The 26,941-nt window shown below is 38.5% G+C and overlaps 1 protein-coding gene across 7 annotated transcripts in view; it reads right to left on the bottom strand.

Moving 5' to 3' along the window:
- The window catches only part of NUP153 (nucleoporin 153), a 76,661-nt gene that overhangs the window by 12,320 nt on the left and 37,400 nt on the right, over positions 1–26,941 (bottom strand). For all 7 annotated transcript variants that reach the window (XM_002746195.5, XM_008993919.5, XM_035294821.3 and 4 more), the window contains 7 exons: positions 16,480–16,617; positions 15,438–15,536; positions 14,035–14,122; positions 11,644–11,772; positions 8,459–9,076; positions 4,357–4,551; positions 517–1,398 (listed from right to left, as the gene is read on the bottom strand). In XM_002746195.5, coding sequence (XP_002746241.1) covers positions 517–1,398; positions 4,357–4,551; positions 8,459–9,076; positions 11,644–11,772; positions 14,035–14,122; positions 15,438–15,536; positions 16,480–16,617 — 2,149 coding nt within the window. The remainder of the gene's footprint in view (positions 1–516; positions 1,399–4,356; positions 4,552–8,458; positions 9,077–11,643; positions 11,773–14,034; positions 14,123–15,437; positions 15,537–16,479; positions 16,618–26,941) is intronic.

The raw sequence follows: 26,941 nt of genomic DNA, 5'->3' as shown, positions 1-26,941 counted from the left end.
AGTCCACAAAATGACTTTAACATGATCCACCAACAACGATGCTTTTAGCCTTTAAGAGCGCTATGTCACTTTCCCCCAGGACTTTAGCTTTCCACATCTCATCTTCTCAGGATTTTAATTTGTTGTCTATTATGTTTCTTAATGTTTGATGAAGACTGGTTCTTTTAACTATTTGTAAATAAAGGCCTTCACATAGATTATGTTAGAAAATACTTCATAAGCTAAGAATCCTTGTTTTCCAGGCAGTAGATAGCAATTCTGATTATAAAAGTCCAAATAGAAGAGAGGAAGACACACATAAATATGCATTATTTTGAGCTTTGCATTACTTCTGTATTTCTCAAAATTCGATCCACAGATGAATTCATCAGAAGCATGAGGATTTACAGTAGTACAAACTAAAAATCCTAGGTTCCTTCCCAAAGAGTTCTGTACTTCTCAACTACGTTCAGAGTAAACCATTACTTGACTTGCTGCATCTGTCAAGACAACTTGAAAAAAAAAGTTACTACTCACCAGTTGTAGTACTAGTTTGAGCTCCAAAGGCAAAAGTGGCTTTTGCTGGCTGTTCAGATTCCTTCTCAGATGGTTTTGTCACATTAAAACTAAATGTGGACTTTGAAGAATTCTCATCTTTGGTTTGCTCTGAATTCCCAAAGGAAAACACTGGTTGACACTTTGGCTCTTCACTGTCAGCTTTCTTCCCGAAAACTAAGGAAGTAGAAGTGACAGGCTCTTGCTGTTTTTCTTCCGTCCTTCCCAAAACAAACACTGTGGCAGATGGCGGAGAGGCAGGTTCCATATTGCCAAAAGTGAACCCTCCTTTGGTGGCAGGCATTTCTTCTTTAGCTTCTGATGTCTTACATGTGAAAGGAGCCACTGAAGCACTCTTCGTTTCTATGGTTCCAAAGTTGAAACTGCTCTTGTTCTCAGAGGTCACTAAGGTGTTAGCAGCAGCAGGGGTGGGGTTAATAACACCTGTACCAAAGCTAAAACCTGCAGATGAAGATTTGGGCAGTTCCTCTTTCTTTTCTTGCTGTCCAAGATTAGATACCCCAAATTGAAATGGAGTTAAAGAAACTGGGTTGCTTAAACCAGAAGAAAGTCCAAACTTAAAATTATCATTCTTATTGTCTTTTTTAACTTCTTCAGGCTTAGATTCAGATGAAACTCCAAATTTAAAATCTCCTATTGGTTTAGAAAATTTAAAGCCTTCACTCACAGGGTTTCCAGACCCAGAATCAGAGGACACACTTATTTTGAATCCTCCCTGATCTCCAAATTTAAAATTTCCAGTGCTTGTTAAAGTCTGAGAAGGCCCAGAAGAGGATGATGGGATACCAAATTTGAAGGATGAGGAGGCCGCTGGGTTCAAAGATGAGGAAGATGTGTCATAGCCTGCAAAAATATAAAAGACACCACATAGACACTGAATTAATGTACTTGTCCTCTCAAACAAAATGTAAACACCTTGAAAGCCAAAGAAACATAGGAATAACTTTAAAAAGGCCTACTTGGAAGAGTATTACCAGAAGTAGTAAACATAATCCCAGGTGACTAACATTTGTTTGGTATGAGAATTATATCTCAATCCTCACAACTATCCTGACATGGCACTTTTCATTTATCAGACTGGCTGAGACAAAGGTTTGATAAAGTTTGTATTGGCACTGAGACTAGGAGTAACAAGCTCTACTACATATTGCAGGTGGGTGTATAAATGAGCACAAAACTCATAGGGAGCAATTTGTCAATAGTCACCAAAAATTACACACACATATACCCTTTGACTTTGCAATTCTATAGCTAGGAGTTTGTTTTAAAGATAAGCTAACAGACATGCAAAATGTCATATGCAATCCAGCTAGCTATAAATGAAGAAGGAAGAACAAAGACACGTCCAAGATAATCCCTGATAAAATCAAAGGTGCAGAAAGGGAGTTTGGTTTACAGACTTTTCTAACAAGGTAAAAGGAAGTAATATATAGGAGTATATTTGCCAAGGATGGGCATAAAGAAACTTTGAAAGATTTATAAGAAAAACTAAGCATAGTTACATTTGGAAGAGGGAGAAAGGGTAAAATGAGTCAATGAAGAGAAGAGATTGAACCATCCATATCACAATTTCTTGATCTTCAAATCTTGTGAATAAGTGTGTTATTCAGTCAAGCATTAAAAAAAAAAAAGGCAACAAAAAACCAGAAGAATTACATAGTTGAAGCAATGTTTATAAAGTTAACCATTAGGCTGGGCGTGGCAGCTCACACCTGTAATCCCAGTACTTTGGGAGGCCAAGGCAGGGATCATCTGAGGTCAGGAGTTCAAGACTAGCCTGGCCAACATATGGTGAAACTCCGTCTCTACTAAAAATACAAAACAAACAAACAAAAATCAGCCTGGAGTGGTGGCTCATGCCTGTAGTCTCAGCTACTTGGGAGGCTGAGGCAGAAGATTTGCTTGAGCCCGGGAGGTCGAGGTTACAGTGAGCCAAGATTGCACAGCACTGCAGCCCAGATGACAGTGAATACGACTCCATCTCTAAGTAAGTAAGTAAGTTCATTCAGCATCATACCCACAACATCGAATTCTTGGTTTCATAATGCTTTTCTGCAGCTGAGGAAATTAGAAATGAAGTACTTAACCTACTGGCTCAAAACAAGGATCATTAAAAAGTACTAAGATACTTAAAAGTATGATTACCATACTACAGGTAAAGAATAGTATAAAAAGGGGACCATCAATTAACAGCTATGGAATGAGATAAAATGAACCAGAAAGCCCAGTGAACTTCTAAAACACTTAAATGCAGTGTTTCTAGAACTGCTAGTTGTATACCATTAGTCATTAATTAATTTTGCGGGCTGTAACCAGCATTTCTCTTTTAAAATGAAGTAAAACAAAAAAAATACCAGGGAACCTAACACCTACCAGAGGCAAGTATTATTTTGCAAAACTGATTTCAATCATATAGACATATACACTGTGCAGCTGATGGCTCACAATATGAAAGGTTTATTCCTGACTTTTGGTTTGCAATCAAGAGTTTGGAAGCTAATTACAAAGTAGATAAAGCTTGGTATTATTTTTGTTTAATCTGTAAAAATTTAAGGATTACCAATGCAGTTTTGTTACATGGATATATCGCCTGGCAGTGAAGTCTGGCCTTTTAGTATATCCATCACCCAAATAATATACATTGCACCTATTAATTAATTTCTCATCATCCATACCCATCCCACCCTCTCACCCTTTTGGGAGTTCACACTCTGTCCATGAGTACACATTACTTAGCTATAACCTGTAAGTGAGAAGATGAAATATGTGTCTGTTTCTGAGTTGTTTTAAGACATTAATCCCCACACATTCTCACCTTACAGGCGTACTCTTTCACAGATTAAAATCTTTCTCATCTCTCCCTGATTGGCTCTTCACATCTCTTTCACAGATTAAAATCTTTCTCATCTCTCCCTGATTGGCTCTTCACATCTACAATCTCACCAAGCTTTTGTCAAAAGTTTGACTGAAATGTGTACATAATTAAAGTAATTCCTGGCCGGGCGCGGTGGCTCACGCCTGTAATCCCAACACTTTGGGAGGCCGAGGCGGGTGAATCACGAGGTCCAGAGATCGAGACCATCCTGGTCAACATGGTGAAACCCTGTCTCTACTAAAAATACAAAAAATTAGCTGGGCACGGTGGCGCGTGTCTGTAATCCCAGCTACTCAGGAGGCTGAGGCAGGAGAACTGCCTGAACCCAGGAGGCGGAGGTTGCGGTGAGCCGAGATCGTGCCATTGCACTCCAGCCTGGGTAACAAGAGCGAAACTTCGTCTCAAAAAAAAAAAAAAAAAAAAATTAAAGTAATTCCTACAGGGATATGAAGATTTGAAAAATCTGGCCTCCAGATAGTTTAGCATTAATTACTTTGAGAGTCTTCCTTTGTATTTACACAGTAAAATATTAAGAGGTCTTTTTCTGGGACATACTTTGAGAAGCCAAAGCCCAAGCCTGTACCACTTATTATTTAGAGGTGTACTCCCAGTCAAATAAAAGTCAGTAAGTTCATCTAGGGGGTTAGCAGTTAAAAACAAATAAATATTCTCTGAGACTCAATAACACAAGAAATTTCTTTACCCAGCTGGAGAAAAGATACTTCACTGTTGACAAGCAACTAATCAGCCTTTACAATAATTCAAAGACAGATATAACTAAGAGATCTCACAAAAATCTCATTTTACATTAATGTTCAAGGGAGAATGAGTGAACACTGAAGCTGTTCTCAAATACTTCATTTTTAAATGGCTTTACAAAGAGGTGCTTTACCATCATTTATATATATATATTTTTTTGCCCTTACCTTTAAATTCAGATTTTGTGCCTGGCTTTGCACTTTCACATGCCACACATTTGGTAGAGTCTGCCTTATTCTGCACTAGGCACACATCACACTCCCAGCTTCCCTCGGGTTTCTTGAACTTTTCCAATCCTAGAGAACCCTCAGAAGACAGAGAAACAGGTACAGTGCTGCTACTTGAAGTAGGTACTGAATTTCCTTTAAAAAGAAAAAAAGGCGGGGGGGGGGGTGTGGGGAATCCATGAAAATTTTAATTTACAATATGTCAGCATCTTAATGACAACACTAAGTTTAAGTGTTCAATTTTTAATAACATTTCCTGTTAAAATATAGAATATGCCAGAAATATGAACAATTATTTATATTTACACTGTAAAAAAAGAATAGACTTCTCAGATTTCCTTTAACCTTATAAATGAGCAGCTATTAATAACCTTGCTCACTGGTGAGGTAACTCTTAACCACATAACTGCTGTCGTTTAAAAAAAAAAACATCTTGCTCTTAAGTTAGGGGCTCAAAGACTAAATTTTTCTTAAGGGTCTTTTTCAAAATTATTCGAACAGCAAGCATTCTAAGACATAAGATGTAAATTGTAGACAATATCCTAACATATAAAATACACAGTCACAGACCATATTAACTTCAAGATTTCAAAGCATAGATGTCCGCCTCTGAATGATAGTTATTATTGCACAGAAGTCCATCTACTTCACATCCACTTCACAATTGAACTTGACACCTACTATATTAATGATATTTCTGTTACATGCTAGCCATTTAACAGATATTTATTAAGTACTTGGGTTCTAGGGACATTAAAGATGAATAAAATGTTGCTTAACTTGTAAGATGCTCATGGTCTTAAAGGGGGGAAATAAAAGTACAATAGCACCATCACCAAGTGACAACCTAAAACAAGTGTGCAAAGGAGGAGGAAATGACTAAGAGGCAGGAAAAGGATACACAGAGGTGACAAATCTTAAGCAGAAACAGCATGTTTGTGGGAGAGGTGGCACAGGAAGAATGGCTCAGTATGGCACACAAAAATAGTGCTGACAGTGAGCACATTCATTCTGGTATTCCTACTTCTCTAAACAGCCTACAACTGTTGCCACCTCTTCCATAATTACCTAAATCATTTCTGCATTTTTTGGTGCATTCTCTTCATCTTGCCAACCAAACTGCTCCCGGGGGTTCCATCTTGGCCCACTGTCCTCACAAGCTCTCATTTGCTCCAGGGGTTTTAAATCCCAACAAAAGAGTTTCCTAATCTACACATTCAATCTACACTTCTGAGCTTGTCACTGTAGTCTTTTAGTTGGTGACTCTACCATCTACTTGGTTAGCTTGACTAGATACTCCTCCTCCTCTACATTTTTCTCAAATCTATTTAAATCAATTTTTGACTCTTCTACTGCTATTCTGGTTCACAACCCACCCCCGCCATTATCCCCACCACTACCTCATCTCTTGCTGTTTATGAAAACCTCTGATCTTGTTCCTTTGAAATTCATCCTCTTCTGAAGGAACCAGTGTCATGTAGTTTTTGCTTTTCCTCTCTGGTTACACCTTTAAAAGATTAACTGTTCAAAAGCTTTATTTCTGCCACTCCCTATAAGTTAGCAGACTTCCATTTTTAGGCCATCTCTTCTATTCACTAGACTCACTCACCTCTATTCTCCTGACTTCAAATACCAAAAACTATGGACTAATGACTCCAAATTTGTATCTCCACCCAGAGTGTATCCAAAGGTCTTACATACATCTTTTTTTTTTTTTGAGACAGAGTCTCACTCTGTTGCCTCGGCTAGAGTACAGTGGCACAATCTCAGCTCACTGCAACCTCCACCTCCCAGGTTCAAGCTATTCTTCTGCTTCAGCCTCCTGAGTATGTGGGATTACAGGCAACCACCACCATACTTGGCTAACTTTTGTATTTTTAGTAGGGACAGGGTTTCACCATGTTGGCCAGGCTGGTCTTGAACTCCTGACCACAGGTGTTCCTTCTGCCTCAGCCTCCCAAAGTGCTGGGATAATAGGCATGAGCCACCATGCCTGGCCACATTACATACATCTGAATGTCGACTTCAGCCAGCTTGAAATCAACATCTTTAATTGTATGTCCCCTAATCCTTATTCAGTTCCATTGGGGCATCCAATCTTTTGGCTTCCCTAGGCCACACTAGACAAGAATTGTCTCGGGTAACACATAAAATACGCTAACACTAACAACAGCTGGTGAGCTTCAAAAAGAAAAAAAGAAAAAGAAAAAATAAATCACAAAATAATCTCAATGTTTTAAGAAAATTCACAAATTTATATTGAGCCGCATGCAGCCTATAAGCCACATGCTGGGCAAGCTTGGCTTATTATTTGAGACAGGATCTCACTCTGTCACCGAGGCTGGAGTCCAGTGGCGTGATCTTGGCTAACTGCATCCTCTGCCTCCCCAGCTCAAGTGATTCTCCCACCTTACCCTGCTGAGCAGCTAGGACTACAAGCAGATGCCACCAAGCCAGGCTAATTTTTATGGTTTTTGTAGAGACGGGGCTTTGCCATGCTGCTCAGGTTGGTCTTGAACTGGGCTCAAGCAATATAGCCTCTGTGGCCTCCCACAGTGCTGGGATTACAGGTGTGGGTCACCGTGTCCGGCCTATTGCCTATATGATTAATACCACTTCCCAATCTGTCTTCTGGTCTCCAAATTTTGTTGTTTTCAAATCCATTCTCTAAAAAGCCAGAGTGACTCATCAAAAATACAAACTCGACTGTATCACTCTTCTGCTGAAAATTATGTTTCATCATTGAAAGGATGAAATCCAAGTTCTTTAATACATATGAGCTTCCTTTGTTCATGTGTAACAGATTACTTCCTGACTCAAAGTTTTATTTCTCCCCATCAACTTAAAATTAATTTTGCTTTCCTGCATATATCGAGGGCTTTCTCTCTATAGGTGAGGAGAGGGTACCAGATGGGAAGACAAAGATATTTCGTAATAAAGATTCTAGGCCGGGCACGGTGGCTCAGGTCTGTAATCCCTGCATTTTGGGAGGCCAAGGCAGATCAATCAATTGATGTCAGGAGTTCAAGACCAGCCTGGCCAACATGGCAAAGCCCTATCTCTACTAAAAATACAAAAAAACTAGCCAGGCATGGTGGCAAGCAACTATAATTCCAGCTACTCAGGAGGCAGAGGCATAAGAATTCCATGAACCTGGGAGGTGGAGGTTGCAGTGAGCCCAGATCACAACACGGCACTCCAGCCTGGGTGACAGAGTGAGACTCTGTCTCAAAAGAGAGAAACAAATGAGAATTCTAAAATCTTACTCATAAGGAAGTATCTGGTAGGAATGAGAAATATGCACAAGGGCTCAGGCAAGGTGTCTAGGTTAGTAAGTCAGAGCTGTACATTACAGACATAAATCTGCACATGCATGAATAGCACATTGCAGGATACCCACGTTACCATGTATCTGTACCATAAAATTATGTAATATTATAAAACCATCAGAGCCACTTCCAGATGAATTAAAGATTCAATATGAATCCTCAGTAATTCTTCCCACTTTGAACATAGAAACAGAAAAAACTCAAAATGAACTCCCTGTTTCTGGCAGTCTAGATTAGAACTTTTCATTAGTGATTTGGTAATTTACTGTCATTGCAACGGCCACAGCCTTTTCATTAATGACTACGGTCTATCCCCTAAAGAAACATTCCCTGTGACCACTAGCTATCCTGGTTTCTATTTGGAGAAAAAAAGACAAAGTAGTATTTTACTCTGTACAAAGGTTTGAGAAATACTACCCCATTCTAAGATCTTTCAGCATCTGTATTAGTCAACTTTGAACAAGAAATTTCTGATAAAATGGCACAGAAAGAGGAGGTCAGCATATACAGCAGACCAGTTAACATATAACCTATCCTAAGCAAACATAAAGATCTAGCCCAAAACAAGACATTTTTACCTCAAGATAGTGTAGAAAAATTAGTATGTATGAGAAATTCTCATCTTGAAATATCTAAAACAGGGGTTCTTAGAATAAATTAAAATGTGCTACTAAAGTAATAAGCAAAATTACTCCATCAAGCCAAAAACATACCTGGTTTCTCAGACATACAGGACACACACTTATTGTCTTCTGCATTATTAGAAACACAGCATACTGAACACTCCCAAGATCCAACGGGCCTTTTGAATTTATCTCCAAATCCTAAGGTACCAGTGGTCACAGTGCAGCTGGAAGATGAAGCAGTCACAGTCTCAGCACTTTCAGAAACCACTGTCAATGTAAGGACTCGCTTCACACCAGTTCCAGGTTTTGGTGTTTCACAGGCTACACATTTTACCACTTCAGGTTTATTTTGCACTAAACAGGTATCACAATCCCAAGTGCCTATCACTGGTTTAAACTTGTCTCCAAAGCCTGTCCCTGATGCAGAAAGAGTGGTTTTGCCACTTTTATTTGGTGTTTCAATTCCAGTCTGTTTAGCAGTATCTCTGGGTGACAATTTTGCTGCTTGACAGGCTATGCATTTGTTGTCTGTAACTTTGTTCTGGAGTAGACATGTATCACACTGCCATGATGACCCAGCTTTTGAACTTTCCCCAAACCCAGTTCCACTTGAAGAAAAGCTACTTATTGCTGGTCTTGTATAAACTAGTGGGCTTGTTGTGGTAGGCTGAGCAGCAAGAGAATCTATCTTCGGTGATGCAAAACCTACAATGAACAAATGAGAGAGTGCAAAAACAATGTTAGAGAAGCTTTCTAAATCAAAGCATTAATTTGATTATTATCACTGAGAAGACATTCACCTCACTGCACACTTGCCTACAATCCAAGATAAAGTACTTAAGAGCATATTTCTCAATCACCTAATAAGTTACACTTAAAGCAGTCAAAATTCTACAAAACATGTTTTGTTTACAGGATGTCACTTCTAGTTTAATGCTTCCACTGGTACTAATTTACTGATATGTATTATTGCCATCCACATTTTGCTACATTCTTTCTACAAACACAGAATACTCATAGTCCTCTCCCTCCCTCATCCACTTCTTCTTTTAAGTGTTCCATTGTCTACATCAAATAGCTTCAATATCATCTTTGAATTTTGTCCAGTCATAATCCACTGCTGTGGTATTCTCTACCTTCATAAGTTATTTCATAATAAAGATTCAAGGCTAGGCAAGGTGGCCCTAGCCTGTAATCCCAGCACTTTGGGAAGCCAAGGCAGACCAATCACTTGATGTCAGGAGTTCAAGACCAGCCTGGCCAAAATGGTGAAGTTGGTCAGTAAAACCAGCTGAGCAAGTCTGTGTTACCAAAACTGCTGTCACTGAATTCATTCACTCAAGCTATATTTTACTCATGAGAATGACTTTGTAATTGTTAACTTAGGACCAGTTAACTTTTGTCTTATATACACCATCTACGATCTGTTTCTCCAGCCTTTACCCGCCAAAGAAAAAGAAATTAATTAAAAGACAAGAAGATGTTAAGGGTTATTATTATAGACTTTCTAGCGATACCACAAACGTCAGTTATTCCCAGTGTTTAACAATGTACTATTTTGGTTACAACTAGTTTAAATCACTAAGATTGGCAAAATGTTAACAATAACCATCTCAAGGCATTACAGATGTTTCTTCCACTTTTTCAGATCTTCGTAATTTCACTCAAATGAAGATTCTCCCCACACATTTTCTATTTAAGAAGTAAAAGGGAACGGGGAGGATGGCATCACGAATGCAAAGTATAACCCCAGATACAGAAGACAGACTATACACACTTGATGCTTGCCTACTATTTGGTTAATTCTACTACAAGCATTCTGGAGTTTTGCCATAACTGCATGAAACTGTCTATGCTACTGGTAAGCTAATGAATTTCTGTAGGCAGTAAACTAATCTGTAAAATGAGAGAGCTGGACCAGAAAAATCTAATCCTTCTAAATCCTATTGTAAAAGCCAACCTTATTTTTGGGAAAAACAAACAAACAAAAACCCTACCCTATTACACATAAATACATCTGCTGGATAAGTTTCAGTTCTTTCTGAGCTATTATACTATTTTACAAACAGTTTTACATTTTTCAACAAAGTCTTGCTCTTCTCCCAGGCTGGAGTGCAGTGGTGCAATCTCAGCTCACTGCAACCTCCACCTCCCAGGTTCAAGCAATTCTCCTGCATCAGCGACCTGAGTAGCTGGGACTACAGGTGCACGTCAGCATGCCCAACTAATCTTTTTTATTTTTAATAGAGATGGGGTTTTGCCATGTTGGCCAGGCTGGTTTCAAACTCCTGGCCTCAGGTGATCTGCCTGCCTTAGCCTCCCAAAGTGCTGGGATTACAGGTGTGAGCCACCCCACCCGGCTGATTTTACACTCTTATACTATACATCACAAATGGAACTGTAAACATCCTCTGGTTTCAAACTAAAAACTCACTCTCACCTGAGAACTATTTATCCCCTTTTTAATTATTACCTACTGGCTTTCAAATCTTATTTCAATTCAGTTGAGTACTGCTCCCTATGTATATATGTTACAATTTAGCAAATGCTTTCCACTTGGCCTTGTTCCATATTTATCAAACTGGGGAATAATTCAAGAAGGCAGTTCAGCCAGGTCCAGTGGTTCACGCCTGTAATCCTAGCATTTTAGGAGGCCAAGGCAGGCGGATCACCTGAGGTTGGGAGTTCGAGACCAGTCTGATCAACATGGAGAAATCCCGTCTCTACTAAAAACACAAAAATTAGCTGGGTGTGGTGGTGCTTGCCTGTAATCCCAGCTACTCAGGAGCCTGAGACAGGATAATTGCTTGAACCCAGGAGGCGGAGGCTGTCGTCAGCAGAGATAGCAACACTGCACTCTAGCCTGGGCAACAAGAGCGAAACTCAGTCTCCAAAAAAAAAAAAAAAAAAAAACAGAAGGCAGAAGCTCAATGCTCTCGTAAGAGAAAAACGTGTCTATGTGTATCGTCAAGTTTACTTACTCTTATTCCTCATTGGCCTGTCTCTATTAATGGAGAATCCATTTTCTCCTCCTATACTTGCCTCTCAGAGATTTCATTTTAGTACAGAGTCCTCAAATTCCAAGGAAGTAAGGCTTTTAAGATATTTCCAGCAAAAGAATTAAACCTGATTACCTCTCTATTCAAAAGTAAATCTCCCACCAAACTAGTCATAAAATTTTAAAAGCCTAAAGTATAATACAAATGACATTAAAATGAGATCATGAGTTTGTAATTAAGATTCTTGACTCTCAAAGGTGGCCATCATCTTACCAGGGCTTTTTAGAAGATCTAGAACACTTCCTTCTTTCAGGATTTTTGCTGGTCTAAAAGGACCCTCACAATCTTCAGCTGGTGTCTTCTTCTTACAACTTCTACTGTTCACTGCAGTCACATCTTCAGCTGTAATATTTTTTAATTGTAAAAAACATTATTTCAAATAAAAGCACTGAACTCTTAAATGCATTTTTAAAAATCTTTCAAAACCACCTTTTAATTTGTAAAAGTTCATAAAAAAAGTCACTGCAATTCAATAAACAAATGACTTTACAGGGTTAACTTGTTATTATAAGGAAATTAAAACATTATTACCCATACTGTATACCTCCCACCCCCAAATAAAAAGGCAAAAAATATCAACTATAACTGTCATCCAATAAATTCACTGATAATTTTAAAAAATCAAACTGAAAAACTGGAGAGGGTATGGCAATTGGGGCAAGCCTACCCACTGCATGAAATATGCATTTGATTATACACAATTTACAAAACTAATCAAAAAAAGTAATTTTCAACTGAGCGATTATTTCATTTTTAGAAATTCACACTACTAATATAATCGAAAATATCCTTGAGTTATAACATTGAAAAACCCGTATGGTAAAGTATTCAATAAAGGTCTGGTTACATAAATTATATAACAGTAACATGATGAAATACTTACGCAGCCACAAAAATCATCCTTTTTTCAAAACAGAGTGAGTGTCCTGTCGTCATCAAGGCTGGAGTGTAGTGGTGCAATTATAGCTCAATGCAGCTTCCCACCTTAGCCTCCCAAGTAGCCCCACTAGCTAGGAACACATGTGCATGCCACCACAGCTAGCTCATTTTTTTATTTTTTTGTAGACATGGGGTCTCTCTATGGCTGGCCAGGCTGGTCTCAACCTCCTGGCCTCAAGAGATCCTCCCACCTCGGCCTCCCAAAGCACTGGCATTACTAGCATGAGTCACCATGCCTGGCCACAAAAATCACTCTCAAAAGCACAGTAACGGGTAAAAGCAGGTTGGAAAGTCTAGATTTAGAATGTTTACATCTAAAGAGTAATAACGGCTGTTTGAAGTAAGATGAGTGACTTACTGTTTTGACTTTTTATGCTTTCCAAGCTTACATCCTTAAATTTAAAATAAGATCTATATTTTCAGTGTGATAATCATTTTATGGTTATATTTTTAAGGGGAGATTTCTATTTACAGGTGAAATTAAAATGTTTGGTAATGCTTCAAAGTGACCTGAAATGTGTATTTCTGTGTGTGATGAGGAGAGGAAAAATAAAACAAAAGATAAGAAACAAGATGCAGCCAGGCATGGTGGCTCACACCTGTAATCCCAGCACTTTAGGAAGCCTAGTTGGGTGAATCATCGGAGGTCAGGAGTTTGTGACCAGCCTTGGCCAACATGGTGAAACCCTGTCTCTACTACAAATACAAAAAATTAGCCAGTGTGGTGGCAGGCACCTGTAATCCCAGTTACTTGGGAGGCTGAGGCAGGAGAATTGCTTGAATTAGGGAGGCAGAGGTTGCAGTGAACCAAGACTATGCCACAGCACTCCAGCCAGGGCGACAGAGTGAGACTCCATCTCAAAAATATATATGTATAAAAATAATAATAATTCTATGTTTTAATTCTCTGATTATTCATTTCTTCCCCCCGACCTTTTTTTTTGAGATGGGGTTTTGCTCTGTAACCCAACTATAGTGTGGTAGTGCAATCAGCTCACTGCAGCCTCAACTTTCTGGGCTCAAGCAATTCTCCCACTTCAGCCTCCCAGGTTCACACCACTACCTGGTTATTTCTTTTTCCAGTTTTTTTTTTTGGGGGGGGTAGGGATGAGTCTTGCTATGCCACCCAGGATGGTCTTGAACACCTGGCCTCAAGCAATCCTCCCATGTTGGCCTCCCAAAATGTTGGGTTTACAGGCATAAGCCAGGGCCTCCTTCCTTCAATGATGTTGATTTCTTCAGTTCAGAAATTATGTATCACAATCTGCATGGGCCTGCATAACCTTTATACATAAAAATGCTTGTGAACTCAACAGTAAAAACTAGAAATAAAATCTATGACATTAAAAGTAGACAACCCACAAATTTCTTATAATGAGACTTGCTTTATAACTAACTTGTCATCTTGTTTTGACTAAACAAAGACAGTGGATAAATTTGCTACTGTACCTATCTCTCTCAAAACCAAACTGATACTTCCATTTAGGGAGCGAAGTATCTGTAAAGATCATTAATAAAAAGCACTGTTGAAAGGCTGCTTGCTTTTCAGAGCTTATTTCATCCAAATGAAGGCATGTATAAGAATTAACAAAGGTGAAAGAATTTGAAATACTAATCTACTGTATGCAACTGTTTTATGTAAAAATGTGAGAAATTTTTACTTACCTGAACTACTTAAAACTGATTCTACAGTACTACTAGAACCAGGAAGTTCTGCTGTTTTTGCAACAGGCACACTAAATGTAAATCCGATCTGTAAAGAGAAAGAATATCCTTATACTTAAGTTTTCAGTAAGTATCGAATAGAGCTTATTTTTATCCCAAGTCAAAAAACACACTTTCACCTATTTTAAGACATATTTACCATATTTCACAATCTCTAAAAGTGAGATTCTTACACCGAATGGCAATGTCACAGTTTAACAGGCAGCATTTTAAATTTCTCAGGCATTTTTTCTATCAAAATAGTATAATAAAAAAATAATGGTGTGTTCCTCATGCCCAGATCCAGATTTCTAAATGCCATTTTCTTTTCCTTCCTTTTTTTGAGGCAGAGTTTTACTTTACTACGCAGGCTGGAGTGCAATGGCACAAGCTCAGCTCACTACAACCTCCGGATTCAAGCAATTCTCCTGCCTCAGCCTCCTGAGTAGCTGGGATTAGAGGTGTGCACCACCATGCCCGGCTAATTTTGTTTATATATATATATATATATATAATATATATATATATTTTTTTTTTTTTAAGTAGAGACAGAGTTTCCTCATGTTGGTCAGGCTGGTCTCAAAATCATGACCTCAAGTGATACGCCCACCTTGGCCGCCCAAAGTGCTGGGATTACAGGTATAAGCCACTGTGCCCAGCCTCAAATGCCATTTTCTAATAAAAAGTTTGAGACTTCTGGGACAACTGATGGATTTCAGCATGTGGCAAGGACATTACATTTGATCTGTGTCAGAAAACAAGGACACAGTCAAAAACAGAAAGTGACATATTAAAATAATAAACATCCCAAATCTGGGGCAATCTGAATATTATGCTATGTATTATTCTTACCCAAAACATTTACTTCTTAATCATGAAGGAAAAAAATACCCAGAACTTTTCTAGATCAAAGGTAAATCATGAGACATGTCTGAATGCAACATAATTTAGTTGATTAGGTCCTAGTCTTTAACGGGCTCTAGGAAATAAGATAGCAATTAAAGGACAGTCTGAGGATAATGGGAAAATCTGAATACAGACCATGTTGATATCATATCATGTTAAATTTCTTGGGTATGATAGCTGTATTGTGAGGATGCAAAGGAATGTCCTTTTTTCTTATGGGATATATGGAGAATCATTAAAAAATCAAGATGTTTGCATTTTAACTTTGAAATGGTACAGGAGAAAATGAATATATGCAGTGAAGAATATGATTGTTCAAAAGTTTTATCCACAGAGTATTTTTCAAGTTGGAAGAAAAATAATAGTGTTTCTCACCACCAATGGCATCTTAGATTTGATAAAAGTATAACATGGCTTTAAAATCAATAAATATATACTATTTCTTGCTTGTTACTTACAGATGATGGAGGTAGTACATCTGCCTCAGTAGATTTTACGATTGGAGATGAAAATCTAAACATGGGACTGCCAGTGCCGCTCGGAGAGGTCATCTGTACCTGGTTTCCCAAATTATTAAGAAATGACACAAAAAAGAGTTGCTTAGAAATACGAACTGACAATAAGAGACGTTAAGCAAACTGATTATTCCAAAGACACTATTTTTTTCCTTTTAAATTAAAAATCTCACTTTAAGTTCTGAAAAACACTGAACTGTAAGTGCTATAAAATCAGGCTTCCTCTTAAGAGCACACACAATCTCAGAGGTGGGTATTTGGATAAGAAGTAAAGTAACATCTATAAGAATATATTCAGAAAAAGTGAAAGCAAGCATTAACATTTCAGTAGGCCAGGCATAGTGGCTCACATCTGCAATCCCAGCACTTTGGGCATGATGGGGGAATTACTTGAGCCCAAGATTTCAAGACCAGACTGGGTAACACAGCAAGACCTCACCTATAAAAATATTTTTTTTTAATTAGCTGGGTGTGATGGTGTACACCTGTAGTCCCAGCTACTCAGGAACCTGAGGTGGGAAGATCACTTGAGCCCAGGAGATGGAAGTCGCAGTGAGCTGTGATTGCACCACTGCTCTCTAGCCTCAGCAACACAGTGAGACACCATCTTAAAAAAAAAAAAAAAAAAGAAAAAAAGAAAAAAAAATTCAGGAGTAGATTAAAAGATGTTAAGTCTATCTGAGAAGTAAAAACATGAAACATGAGTACACTCCTACCCAAAAAGTATCTTACTAGAAACATTATTTGGAAACAAATTTACAAGAATCTCCATCTCTACAGTATTGTATAAGAGTTGGGGAATACTCCATTATAATGTATCCAAGATATTTGTACATTTTTTTAAAAAGCAAAACACCATTTCCATTTCTGTTTACTATGAATTGTTAATTTCCATTATGAAAATTAAGTTTATAGTAGAGAATTTTTTTAAAGAAAGAATTAAGAAAGAACGAATGTCACCTATATTTATACAGTGGTTTTGTACCTTGTTTGTTAATGATTGAGACGAACTGATGGGTGATGGAGAGGAAGCTGTGATTCCAGGGGAACTGAAATTAAAGGTAGGCAGTGAAGAACTGGTGATCGGTAGAGAGATTTTCGGTAATACTGGAACTTCCATTTCCTAAAACATAACATATTGTATGATATATTTAATCTTTCACATCATTCTTTTCTCTCTACTTATTTTCAGAATAAAGGTAAATAGGAAGAAGTTGTCATCATGTAGTGTTAACACTGTGGGTTCTTCAATCAGAAAAACTAAACAAGATTTTTAATCCCAGCTGTGCCACCAACCAGCCGTGTGACTTTAGGAACCTAACTGCCTTCTGTACCAATTTCCTAATTGGTAAAATTGAGAGAAAAAAAAGTAATTCTTACTCTATACTATAGTTGTTGTATTAACATGAAACATAAAGGTATATATAGTAGTCCTACCTTATCCATGGATTCAATTTCCACCATTTCCCTAACCCATGGACAACCACAATCCAAAAGTATTAAGATATTGGGAGAGAAAAAGAAACTACATTCATATAACTTTCATTACATTATAATGTTATAATGGTTAATTTCTGACTGTGCCTAATTATACATTAAACTTAATCATAGAGATGTATATACAAATCTCTGGTGGACCTGTAAACTACATAGCTGTGAAACAGACACCAAGCAGCCAAATAAAATTCAAAAGCTTCGGCTGCTGCCACCACAGGGGAGACAGAATGAGTTCAGAGAAGTTCATTGCCAGCTAAAATAATTTGAATACTTCTAATGGATGCAGTTTATGTAAATAAACCCACCTCAATAAAGTTGATCCAAGAGCCCAAAGCAAAATTAAAGACATTTTTAGATAAAACTAAGAATCCATTTCCATAAAACCTGCTTTAACAAGTTCTTTAGGCTGAAAAGAAATGCTACCAAACAGAAACTGAGATTTCAGAAAGCAATGAGTATGTGAGCAAACAAAAACTTTTTTTCCTCTTAATTTCTTTAAAATATATGTAACTATACACAGAAAAAAGTAGGCATTTAATTTACAGCCTATCCAGAGGTAATGTAAGTAAAGCATAAATGCCAGGGAAGACAGGTAGTCAACCTAACTACACAGCTGCAATCTTGTTATTTTTACAGGAAGTGGTACAAAAGTAACATAATCTGTAAAAAGTTATGGACAGACATAGAAATCCCAAGAGGAACCACTAAATAATTCAAAAAAGAGAGAGTTAAAATGCCAACAAATAAAATGACTTGTAACCCAAATACTTCGGGAGGCCAAGGCAGGATAGCTTGAGGCCAAGAGTTTAAGACTAGTCTGGGCAACACAGCAAGATTCCAACTCTACAAAACCTAAAAACAAGCAAAAAACTAGCCAAGTGCAGTGGCATGCCTGTAGTCCCAGTACCTGGGAGGCTGAGGTGGGAGAATGGCCTGAGCCCAGGAGTTCGAGGCTGTAGTAACCCATGACAATGCCACTGCACTTCATCCTGGGTGACAGCAAGAACCCATCTCAAAAAACAAAATCAAAACCAACGAAAACAGAATTCTAATAATAAATTGTAAATAATTAAATAATACTCCCTTAACCCCCAAATGGCAGCTTTCAAAAGGAAGCAATGGATCAATGGTAGCCTCATTCCAACCATATCAAAAATTATATTAACTATAAATGGATTTAGTGTTCCAATTTAAAGACAGAAAATGGATAGAAAGGCAAAACTCAGTTATATGCTGTTTACCTGAGACCTACTTTAAATATAAACATGGACAGGTTGAAAGTATATGGATGGAAAAAGATACGCCCTGAAACTACTAAGCATAAGAAGCCTTATTCAAGTAAGAAGAATGACTATATTAATACCAAAGTAATTTCAAGACAAAAAATATTTCCAAAGGTTTTTTAAAAAGGACCAACCACTATGGAGCCATAGCACAAATGTGAAGTGTATGATGTCTTGAGGGCCTCAGAATACATGAAACAAAAATTGAGGTTGGGCGTGATAGCACATGCCTGTAATCTCAGCACTTTGAGAGGCTGAGATGGGACGATCTCTTGAGCACAGGAATTCAAGACCAGCCTGGGCAACATGGTGAGACCTTGTCTCTACAAATAATATTAAAAATTAGACAGGTATGGTGGCACGTGCCTGTGGTCCTAGCTACTTGGGAGGCTCAGGTGACCACACCACTGCACTCCAGCCTGGGTGACAGAATGACATCTCATCTTAAAAAAAAAAAAAAAAAAAAAAAAAAAGACATAACTAAGGGGATAAGACAAATTCATCAATTAAAAATTGGGAATTTTAACCTCCATCTCTCAATAATTTAACAGACTATACCCTGAAAAATGAATAAGAACAAAGATCTAATACTATCAGTCACCTTACTTCTATAGATCACTATACCCAACTACAGAGCACATTTTCTTCAAGAATTATTAAGTAGACCATATACTGAACTACAAAACAAGTCTCAATACATTTCAAAACACTAAAGTCATAACTGAATTTTTCTAATTATAATGAAATTAACTCAGAAATCAATATCCTCCCCCCAAATATCTGAAAATTCAACACATCTCTAAATTATCCATGGGTCAAATATAAAAATCAAAAGAAATTTAGAAAGAAAAACTATAAAAGCAAAATTACAAAGCTTCTAGAAGCAAGCACAGGAAACTATCTTTGCAGCCTGGGAATAGGCCCAATTTTCTTAGGACACAAAGAAGAATAAAAATATTAGAAAAAAAAATCCGGACTTCACATAATTTAGAACATCTGCCAATCAAAGTCATCATTATGAAAATAAATAGGCAAGCCAGACTGGGAAAAATATGTGTTAAAACATGTATCTGACAAAGTACCCAGGATTAGAATTTATAAAGACCTCCTACAACTCAGTAAGAAGTCAACCAGCCAGGCGCAGTGGGAATTCCAGAACTTTGGGAAGTCAAGGCAGGTAGATCACCTGAGGTCAGGAGATAGTGTATCCACTGCACAGTTCTTTCAACATTTTATGTCTGAAATTTGTCATAATCAACTGGGAGAGGAGGAGCAAACAAAAGATGCATCTGGCTTATTTTGTTGGGAAGCTTCTCTTCTCAGTCTAACCTCTAGCCTAGAACCCTAACAACATCAACTATATAATCTACTCTCTCATGCCAACTCCTCAAGCCACACACTTGCCCACACTGCATCCTTGTATTACTAACCTTGAACCAATTCTATCATTTGATTCCTACTCCCCCAAATTTTGACTTAGTAGATCATAAGTGGATCCCACGAATCTAAGAGAGAAAAAAAAAAGCCAAGCATTCTGCTAACTTGATGCTTAGAGACATCTCAAGTAGAACAAACATTTTGCAATTCACTATCTAATATCCTTACATGGGTTATCTCATGAGGTAGATACTTATGTTATACATGAAGGAACTGAGGCAGGGAGATATATGGCATAATACCATACAGCCATTTAGTGGCAGACATGAACTCAGTATTAATTATTATATCCATTTTACAGATAAAAACTGAGGAGGTACAAAGAGGTTAATTTGACCAAAGTCACTCAGCTAGTAAGTGGCAGGATTGTACATGACAAGAGCAAGCAATTAAGTCTCTCCAGACTCGAGTTTTCTTATATACTGCCACGTGTTTTATATCAATGAGCTTTTTAACAACAACAAAACCTCACAATTGGTAGCACAGTAAAAGCAAAAGGCCAATATATTTAATGACTACAATCCTTGCACATTGTAGAATCTAAGATAAAGTGAAAGGTAAAACATACTGCCAAATGGGTAATTTTTCATATAGAGTTCTAGTAACCTGAATTTAGTGGATCAGAATATATCCATTCCTGGTAAATAGCAACACTATCTGAAATTAGCCTAATCTGTTTACACTTCATTAAATCTCTTCCATTTGATTCTTCCAAAGGCCCATGAAAATACACTCCCCATCACCCTAACAAAAATAATCTTTAACCTTTTTTTTTGTTTTGTTTTTTTGAGATGAAGTCTCAGTCTGTTGCCCAGGCTGCAGTGCAGTTGTGCGATCTCAACTCATTGCAACCTGCCCCTCCTAGGTTGAAGGGATTCTTGTGCCTCAGCTTCCTGAGTAGTTAGGATTACACAGATACCACCATCACACCCAGCTAATTTTTGTATTTTTTGTAGACACAGGACAGCCAGGCTGGTCTTGAACTCCTGACCTCAGGTGATGCACTGGCCTCAGCCTCCCCAAAGTGCTAGGATTATAGGTGTGAGCCACTGTAACCAGTCTTTTTTAAATATTTTACCAAAAATTCCCAGTAATTATAACTGAACAAAGAAACGATTCAAGGTCTAAACATATCAGACATCTAAAACAAAAAAGCAGCATTGCATTTAAAATAACTATAGAAGTAGATATCTAAACCTATTCTATATAGATATAAAACACACGGTGGGGCTGGTCTCGGTGGCTCATGCCCTTCAACCCAGCCCCTGGGATGAGGCCAAACAGGTGGATCTCTTGAGGTCAGGAGTTTGAGACCAGCCTGGTCAACAGGGTGAAACTCTGTCTCTAATTAAAAAAAAAAAAAAAAAAAAAAAAGAAAAGAAAAGAAAGAAAAGAAAAGAAAAGAAAGAATTAGCCGGGCATGGTGGCACGCACCTGTAATCGCAGCTACTCAAGAGGATGAGGCAGGAGAATCACTTGAACTGAGAGGTGGAGGTTGCAGTGAGCCAAGATTATACCACTGCACTCCAGCCTGGGCAACAAGAGCAAAACTCTGTCTCAAAATAAAATAAAATAAAATAAATAATAAAATAAAACACAAGGTGGACAGAAAGTTTGGGGCAGACATTGCATTAGTACCTCTTTCCTCAGAAATGTGTACATTATGCCTTCAGGGTGGAACAGAGCCAGTGATGGGAAAGACTGGGTAAAGAATCCTGTGATGCAAAATTGTTGGCCAGAATGAAGTTGGCAGTTGGCCAGAATGAAGATAGGGGGCCTAAAAAAAGGAGGAGGTGATACAGACATGGGTGAAGGGGAGTTTTGTTTCTGTTTTTTTTTTTTTGGAAAAAAAAAAAAAAAAAAAAAAAAAAGACAAAAGTCTCCTAGGGTGATCCTCCCACTTCAGCCTCACTGGCAGCTGGGACCACAGGTGCTTATCACCACGCCTGGTTAATTTTTGTATTTTTTGGTACACAGGGGGTTTTGCCATGTTGCCGAGGCTGATCTCAAGCTTCTGGGCTCAACTGATCCTCCCAACTTGGCTGGCACCAGGTTTCTAGAGAAAGAAATGCTTTATTGAGAGTCAACTAACAAGGAGACCAGAGTCCAGCTCAAACCTGCCTCCCCAAAAATTGGCCTTATGGCAGTATGTTTATTAGGAAAGGTTTAAGGGGTAGATTCCAGGATTAACAGGTGGAAGAGGAGGTGTGGTAAGTCCCTGGGTGTGCACAGTTGTCTCTTCATGCGTCACATGCAAATTCTGGGGAAGTTAGAATGCAACAGGTAGAAATTTGGGCTGTGATGTCAGCAAGCTCATTCTGCACAGACTCTAGTGGGTCATTTTACTTCTAGCCAATTTCAGCTACCTTTATCTCACAACTGAGGGAGTTTTAGCAAGCTGTTTCTTATCTGCCATCTTGTAAATTCAAGAATATTCATTAGCCATTGATTTAACTCTTTGGAGCATGGATTCACCTTCACCTTCAGTTTTTAAAGATAAAGTTCTGAGATCTTAAACTGAAGCTCAGGTTATCAATAGCTTAGTTTCAGCTATTTGCACATACATGTTTGGTGTGACTTTGCCGCACTGAACAGTTTGTTTTATTAACTTTTGCTCTTATTGTCCAACATACTAAAAATTATCTTCAGGCTGGGCACAGTGGCTCAACACCTGTAATCCTAGCACTATGGGAGGCAAGGTGGGTGGGGATCACTTGAGGTCAGGAGTTTGAGACTAGCCTGGCCACAAAAGCCCGCCTCTACTTTAAAAAAAAAAAAAGATAACTGGCCATGGTGGTATGTGCCTATAATCCCAGCTACTTGGGAGGCTGAGACAAGAGAATCACTTGAGCCCAGGAGGTGGAGGTTGCCATGAGCCAAGATCACACACTCCATCCTGGGCGACAGTTAGACTCTGTCTACACAGTTAGACTCTGTCTCAAAAAACAAAACAAAACAAAACAAAACCTGGTGCCACAGTATTGGCTTCTGTGCTCATCAGGCAGTAAACCCTTTTGCTGGGTAAGAGAAATGAGCAAAATCTATACAATGCATCATCTGGCAAACAAAGTCAAGCTATATTTTCCTCATACAGAGATAAACTTTACAAAAAAGACCACAGATTTTACCAGGAAATGTAAAAACTTGTCAAAAAAAAAAAATCATGCTATATGAATAAGATACTGTTAGGTTGCTGCAAATGTAGTTGCAATTTTGCATTACAGAAGTTTGCCATTTGACAACTGGAATACATTCTTAAATAAATGTGGTTATACATCACTTTAATACACATTTCTTTATGTTTTTTGGCTGATGGCTTATTACTTGCTGTTTATTTTATATTTATTTTAGACTGTGGAAATTATGTTAGACAAAAAGCAGATTTGAGCAATTTTCTTATTCAAGTTCAAAATGGGTCGTAAAGCAGCCAAGAAAAGTTGCCAACATCAACAATGCATTTGGCCCAGGAACTGCCAAAGAATGTACAGTGCAATGGTGGTTCAAGGTTTTGGAAAGAAGGCTGGGCATGGTGGCTCACCCCTGTAATCCCAGCACTTTGAGAGGCTGAGGCAAGCAGATCACTTGAGGTCAGGAGTTCGAGACCAGCCTGGCCAACATGGTGAAACCCTTTCTCCACCAAAAATACAAAAAATTAGCCAGGCCTGTAACACATGCCTGTAATCACAGTTACTCAGGAGGCTGAGGCAGGAAAAAAGCTTGAACACAGGAGGTGGAGGTTGCAGCGAGATGAGATCATGCTACTGCACTCCAGCCTGGGTAACAAAGCAAGACTGTCTCAAAACAAAACACCCAAAGCAGCAAAAAACAAAAGAAAAAAACACACAAAGTTTTGCAAAGGAGACAAGAGCCTTGAAGGGGAGTGTAATAATGGTCAGCCACTGCAAACTGACAACAGTCAGTTAAGAGCAATCATCAAAGCTGATCCTCTGAATTAAACTGCACAAGAAGTTGCCAAAGAACTCAACATTAGCCATTCTACGATCATTCAGCGTTTGAAGGAAATTGGAAAGGTGAAAAAGGGGGTATCTCATGAGCTGAGTGAAAATTTTAAAAAATCGTTGTTTTGAAGTGTCGTCTTCCCTTAGTCTATGCAACAACAACTAACCATTTCTCAGACTGTGACATGGAATAAAAAGTGGATTTTGCAGGATAACCAGAGACGACCAGCTCAGTGGTTGAACTGAGAAACAGCTTCAAAGCACCTCCCAAAACAAACTTGCACCAGGAAAAAGGCCATGATCACTTTCTGGTGGTCTGCTGCTGGTCTAATCCACTACAGCTTTCAGAATCTCGGCAAAACCACTACATCTTAGAAGTCGTCTTTGTAAATCAATGAGATGCACCAAAAACTGAAGTGCCTGCAGCTGGCACTGGTCAACAGAAAGGGACCAATTCTTCTCCATGGGCCCGACCACACATCTACAAGCAATGCTTCAAAAGTTGAAGGAACTGGGCTAGAAAGTTTTGCTTCATCAATCTGCCATATTCACCTGATCTCTCGCCAATTGACTACCACTTCTTCAAGCATCTCGAAAACTTTTTGCAGCAGAATGCTGGTAGCAGCAGGATGCAGAAAATGCTTTCCAAGAACTCATCAAATCCCAAAGCACAGATTTTTGCACTACAGGAATAAGCAAGTTTATTTCTTGTTGGCAAAAATGTGTTGACTGTAATGGTTCCTGTTTTGATTAATAAAGATGTGTTTGAGCCTAGTTATAAGACTTAAAATTCATGGTCCAAAACCACAATTACTTTTGTACCAACCTAATAAATTCCTTATTTCCAGAAGGTAAGACAATCCATTTCTTTTTTTGATTTTTTTTTTCTTTGAGACAGAGTCTCGCTCTGTCACCAGGCTGGAGTGCAGCGGCACAATCTCAGCTCACTGCAACCTCCTCCTCCTGGGTTCAAGCCATTCTCCTGCCTCAGCCTCCTGAGTTAGCTGGGATTACAGGTGCATGCCACCATGCTTGGCTAATTTTAGCATTTTTAGTAGAGAAGGGTTTCACCATGTTGGCTGGGATGGTCTGGATCTCTTGACCTCGTGATCTACCTGCCTTGGCCTCCCAAGGTGCTGGAATTAAAAGTGAGCCACCATGCAGGGCCGACAACCCATTTCTTAAAATATAATTAATAAACAGCTTTAACAACAAAAGAAAACTGGTTTGCTACAAAACCTACAAAATTTATATACTGTTTGTATGATCAATGGCATTCAAGATATTTCCTTTCCAGATAATAGTATACACTAAAATACATTCCCGCCCTTCACAATACTCACAATACTATAGTAGATGAGAAACAGAGCCTAAGGGAAAGACAAAGCCTCCAGACCAGTAATTGAGCCACGTCTACCAACATAATCCCAAATCTCATGGCAAGTCTATTTATATGGCAGAAAGTGAAAACTGCCAAGGAAATCATGATTCTGGTGAGCTATATAGGACTGCTAACGAGGAAAAGAAAAGCAGAGATAAAAAGAAAGCAAGACATCCCACACCAATCCTGCAGAGCAAAATACCAGTAGGCATGAAGAAAACTAAGACATCCAACAACTTTGACCAAAACGTGATTTTCTTTCTGTCAACACAAATAGAAAAAGCATGTTTAAAAAGTGAAAAATATACTCTCAAAACTCATGGGTCAACGAGGGAGTCACTGGTGAAATTTTTAACGGAAACAAATGACAAACACAAAGACTATGTAGAAAAACTCAAATGGTTAAGTTAGGCTGAAATACATTTAAAATAAAACTAAAATGAGATTTATGTTCAACTCAAAGTAGTCAGAAAAAGAGGAATCTATAGACAGAAAGGTTAAATTTAATCAATCTTATATCTGTCCCTATCTTTTCCAAACATTTATGGTCAGAATATATAAAGAACTCTTTCTAATAAGAAATTACATATGCATATACATACATATTTCTTAATATGCATAAGAATAATACATATATATACACGCAGACATATACATATAACCCCATAGGAAAAAATGGATCAAGAGAAAATTCAAATGTCCAAAAACACAAAAAGACACCCCCCTTCAACCTAGTGAACAAGGAAATACAAACCAAAACTCCATTGGCATACCACCTCACACCCATAATACTGGCAAAAATTCAAAAAGCAGGCTGGGCGTGGTGGCTCACACCTGTAATCCCAGCACTGTGGGAGGCCAAGGAGGGCAGATCATGAGGTCAGGAGATGGAGACCATCCTGGCCAACCTGGTGAAACCTCATCTCTACTAAAATACAAAAAATTAGCCAGGCATGGTGGTGAGCATCTGTAGTCCCAGCTATTTGGGAGGTTAAGGAAGGAGAATTGCTTGAATCCAGGAGGCAATGACTGCAGTAGCCAACATCACGCCATTGCACTCCAGCCTGGCGACAGAGCAAGACTCCATCTCAAAAAATAAAAAAACTCAGAACTGGCCGGGTGCGGTGGCTCACACCTATAATCCCAGAACTTTGGGAGGCCGAGGCAGGTGGATCACGAGGTCAAGAGATCGAAACCATCCTGGTCAACAAGGTGAAACCCCGTCTCTACTAAAAATACAAAAAATTAGCTGGGCATGGTGGTGCGCGCCTGTAGTCCCAGCTACTCGGGAGGCTGAGGCAGGAGAATTGCTTGAACCCAGAAGGCGGAGGTTGTAGTGAGCCGAGATCGTGCCATTGCACTCCAGTCTGGGTAACAACAGTGAAACTCCATCTCAAAAAAAAAAAAAAAAAAAAAAAAAAACCTCAAAACTAACAAAATCACACACTGGTAAAGAAAAAGATCTACATATTGTCATGTGCTGGGAATGTTAAACTGCAAAACTATCTTGAAGGGAAAGCATGGCAACATCTAATACAGTTATAGGTGTGGATCACCCCCTACAATCCAACAATTCCATTCCTAGGTAAATACTCTAGAGAGAAAATATTGCAAGTGTGCAGACAGAAAGTGCATATTCACTTTAATGTGTATTAAAATCTATCAAAATGTATCCTGATGGCAGAATGCATTATGGTAAATCTTCAAACTGAATAAATATGTAAGCAGTGATAAAAATTTACAGTCACGGCCGGGCGCAGTGGCTCACGCCTGTAATCCCAGCACTCTGGGAGGCCGAGGCGGGTGGATCACGAGGTCAAGAGATTGAGACCATCCAGGTCAACATGGTGAAACCCCGTCTCTACTAAAAATACAAAAAATTAGCTGGGC

Source organism: Callithrix jacchus, chromosome 4 (assembly GCF_049354715.1).
Source record: "Callithrix jacchus isolate 240 chromosome 4, calJac240_pri, whole genome shotgun sequence".
NCBI classification, from domain to species: Eukaryota; Metazoa; Chordata; class Mammalia; order Primates; family Cebidae; genus Callithrix; species Callithrix jacchus.
The sequence above is the reverse complement of the archived record's forward strand: the minus strand, read 5'-3'. Positions and strand labels throughout refer to the sequence as shown.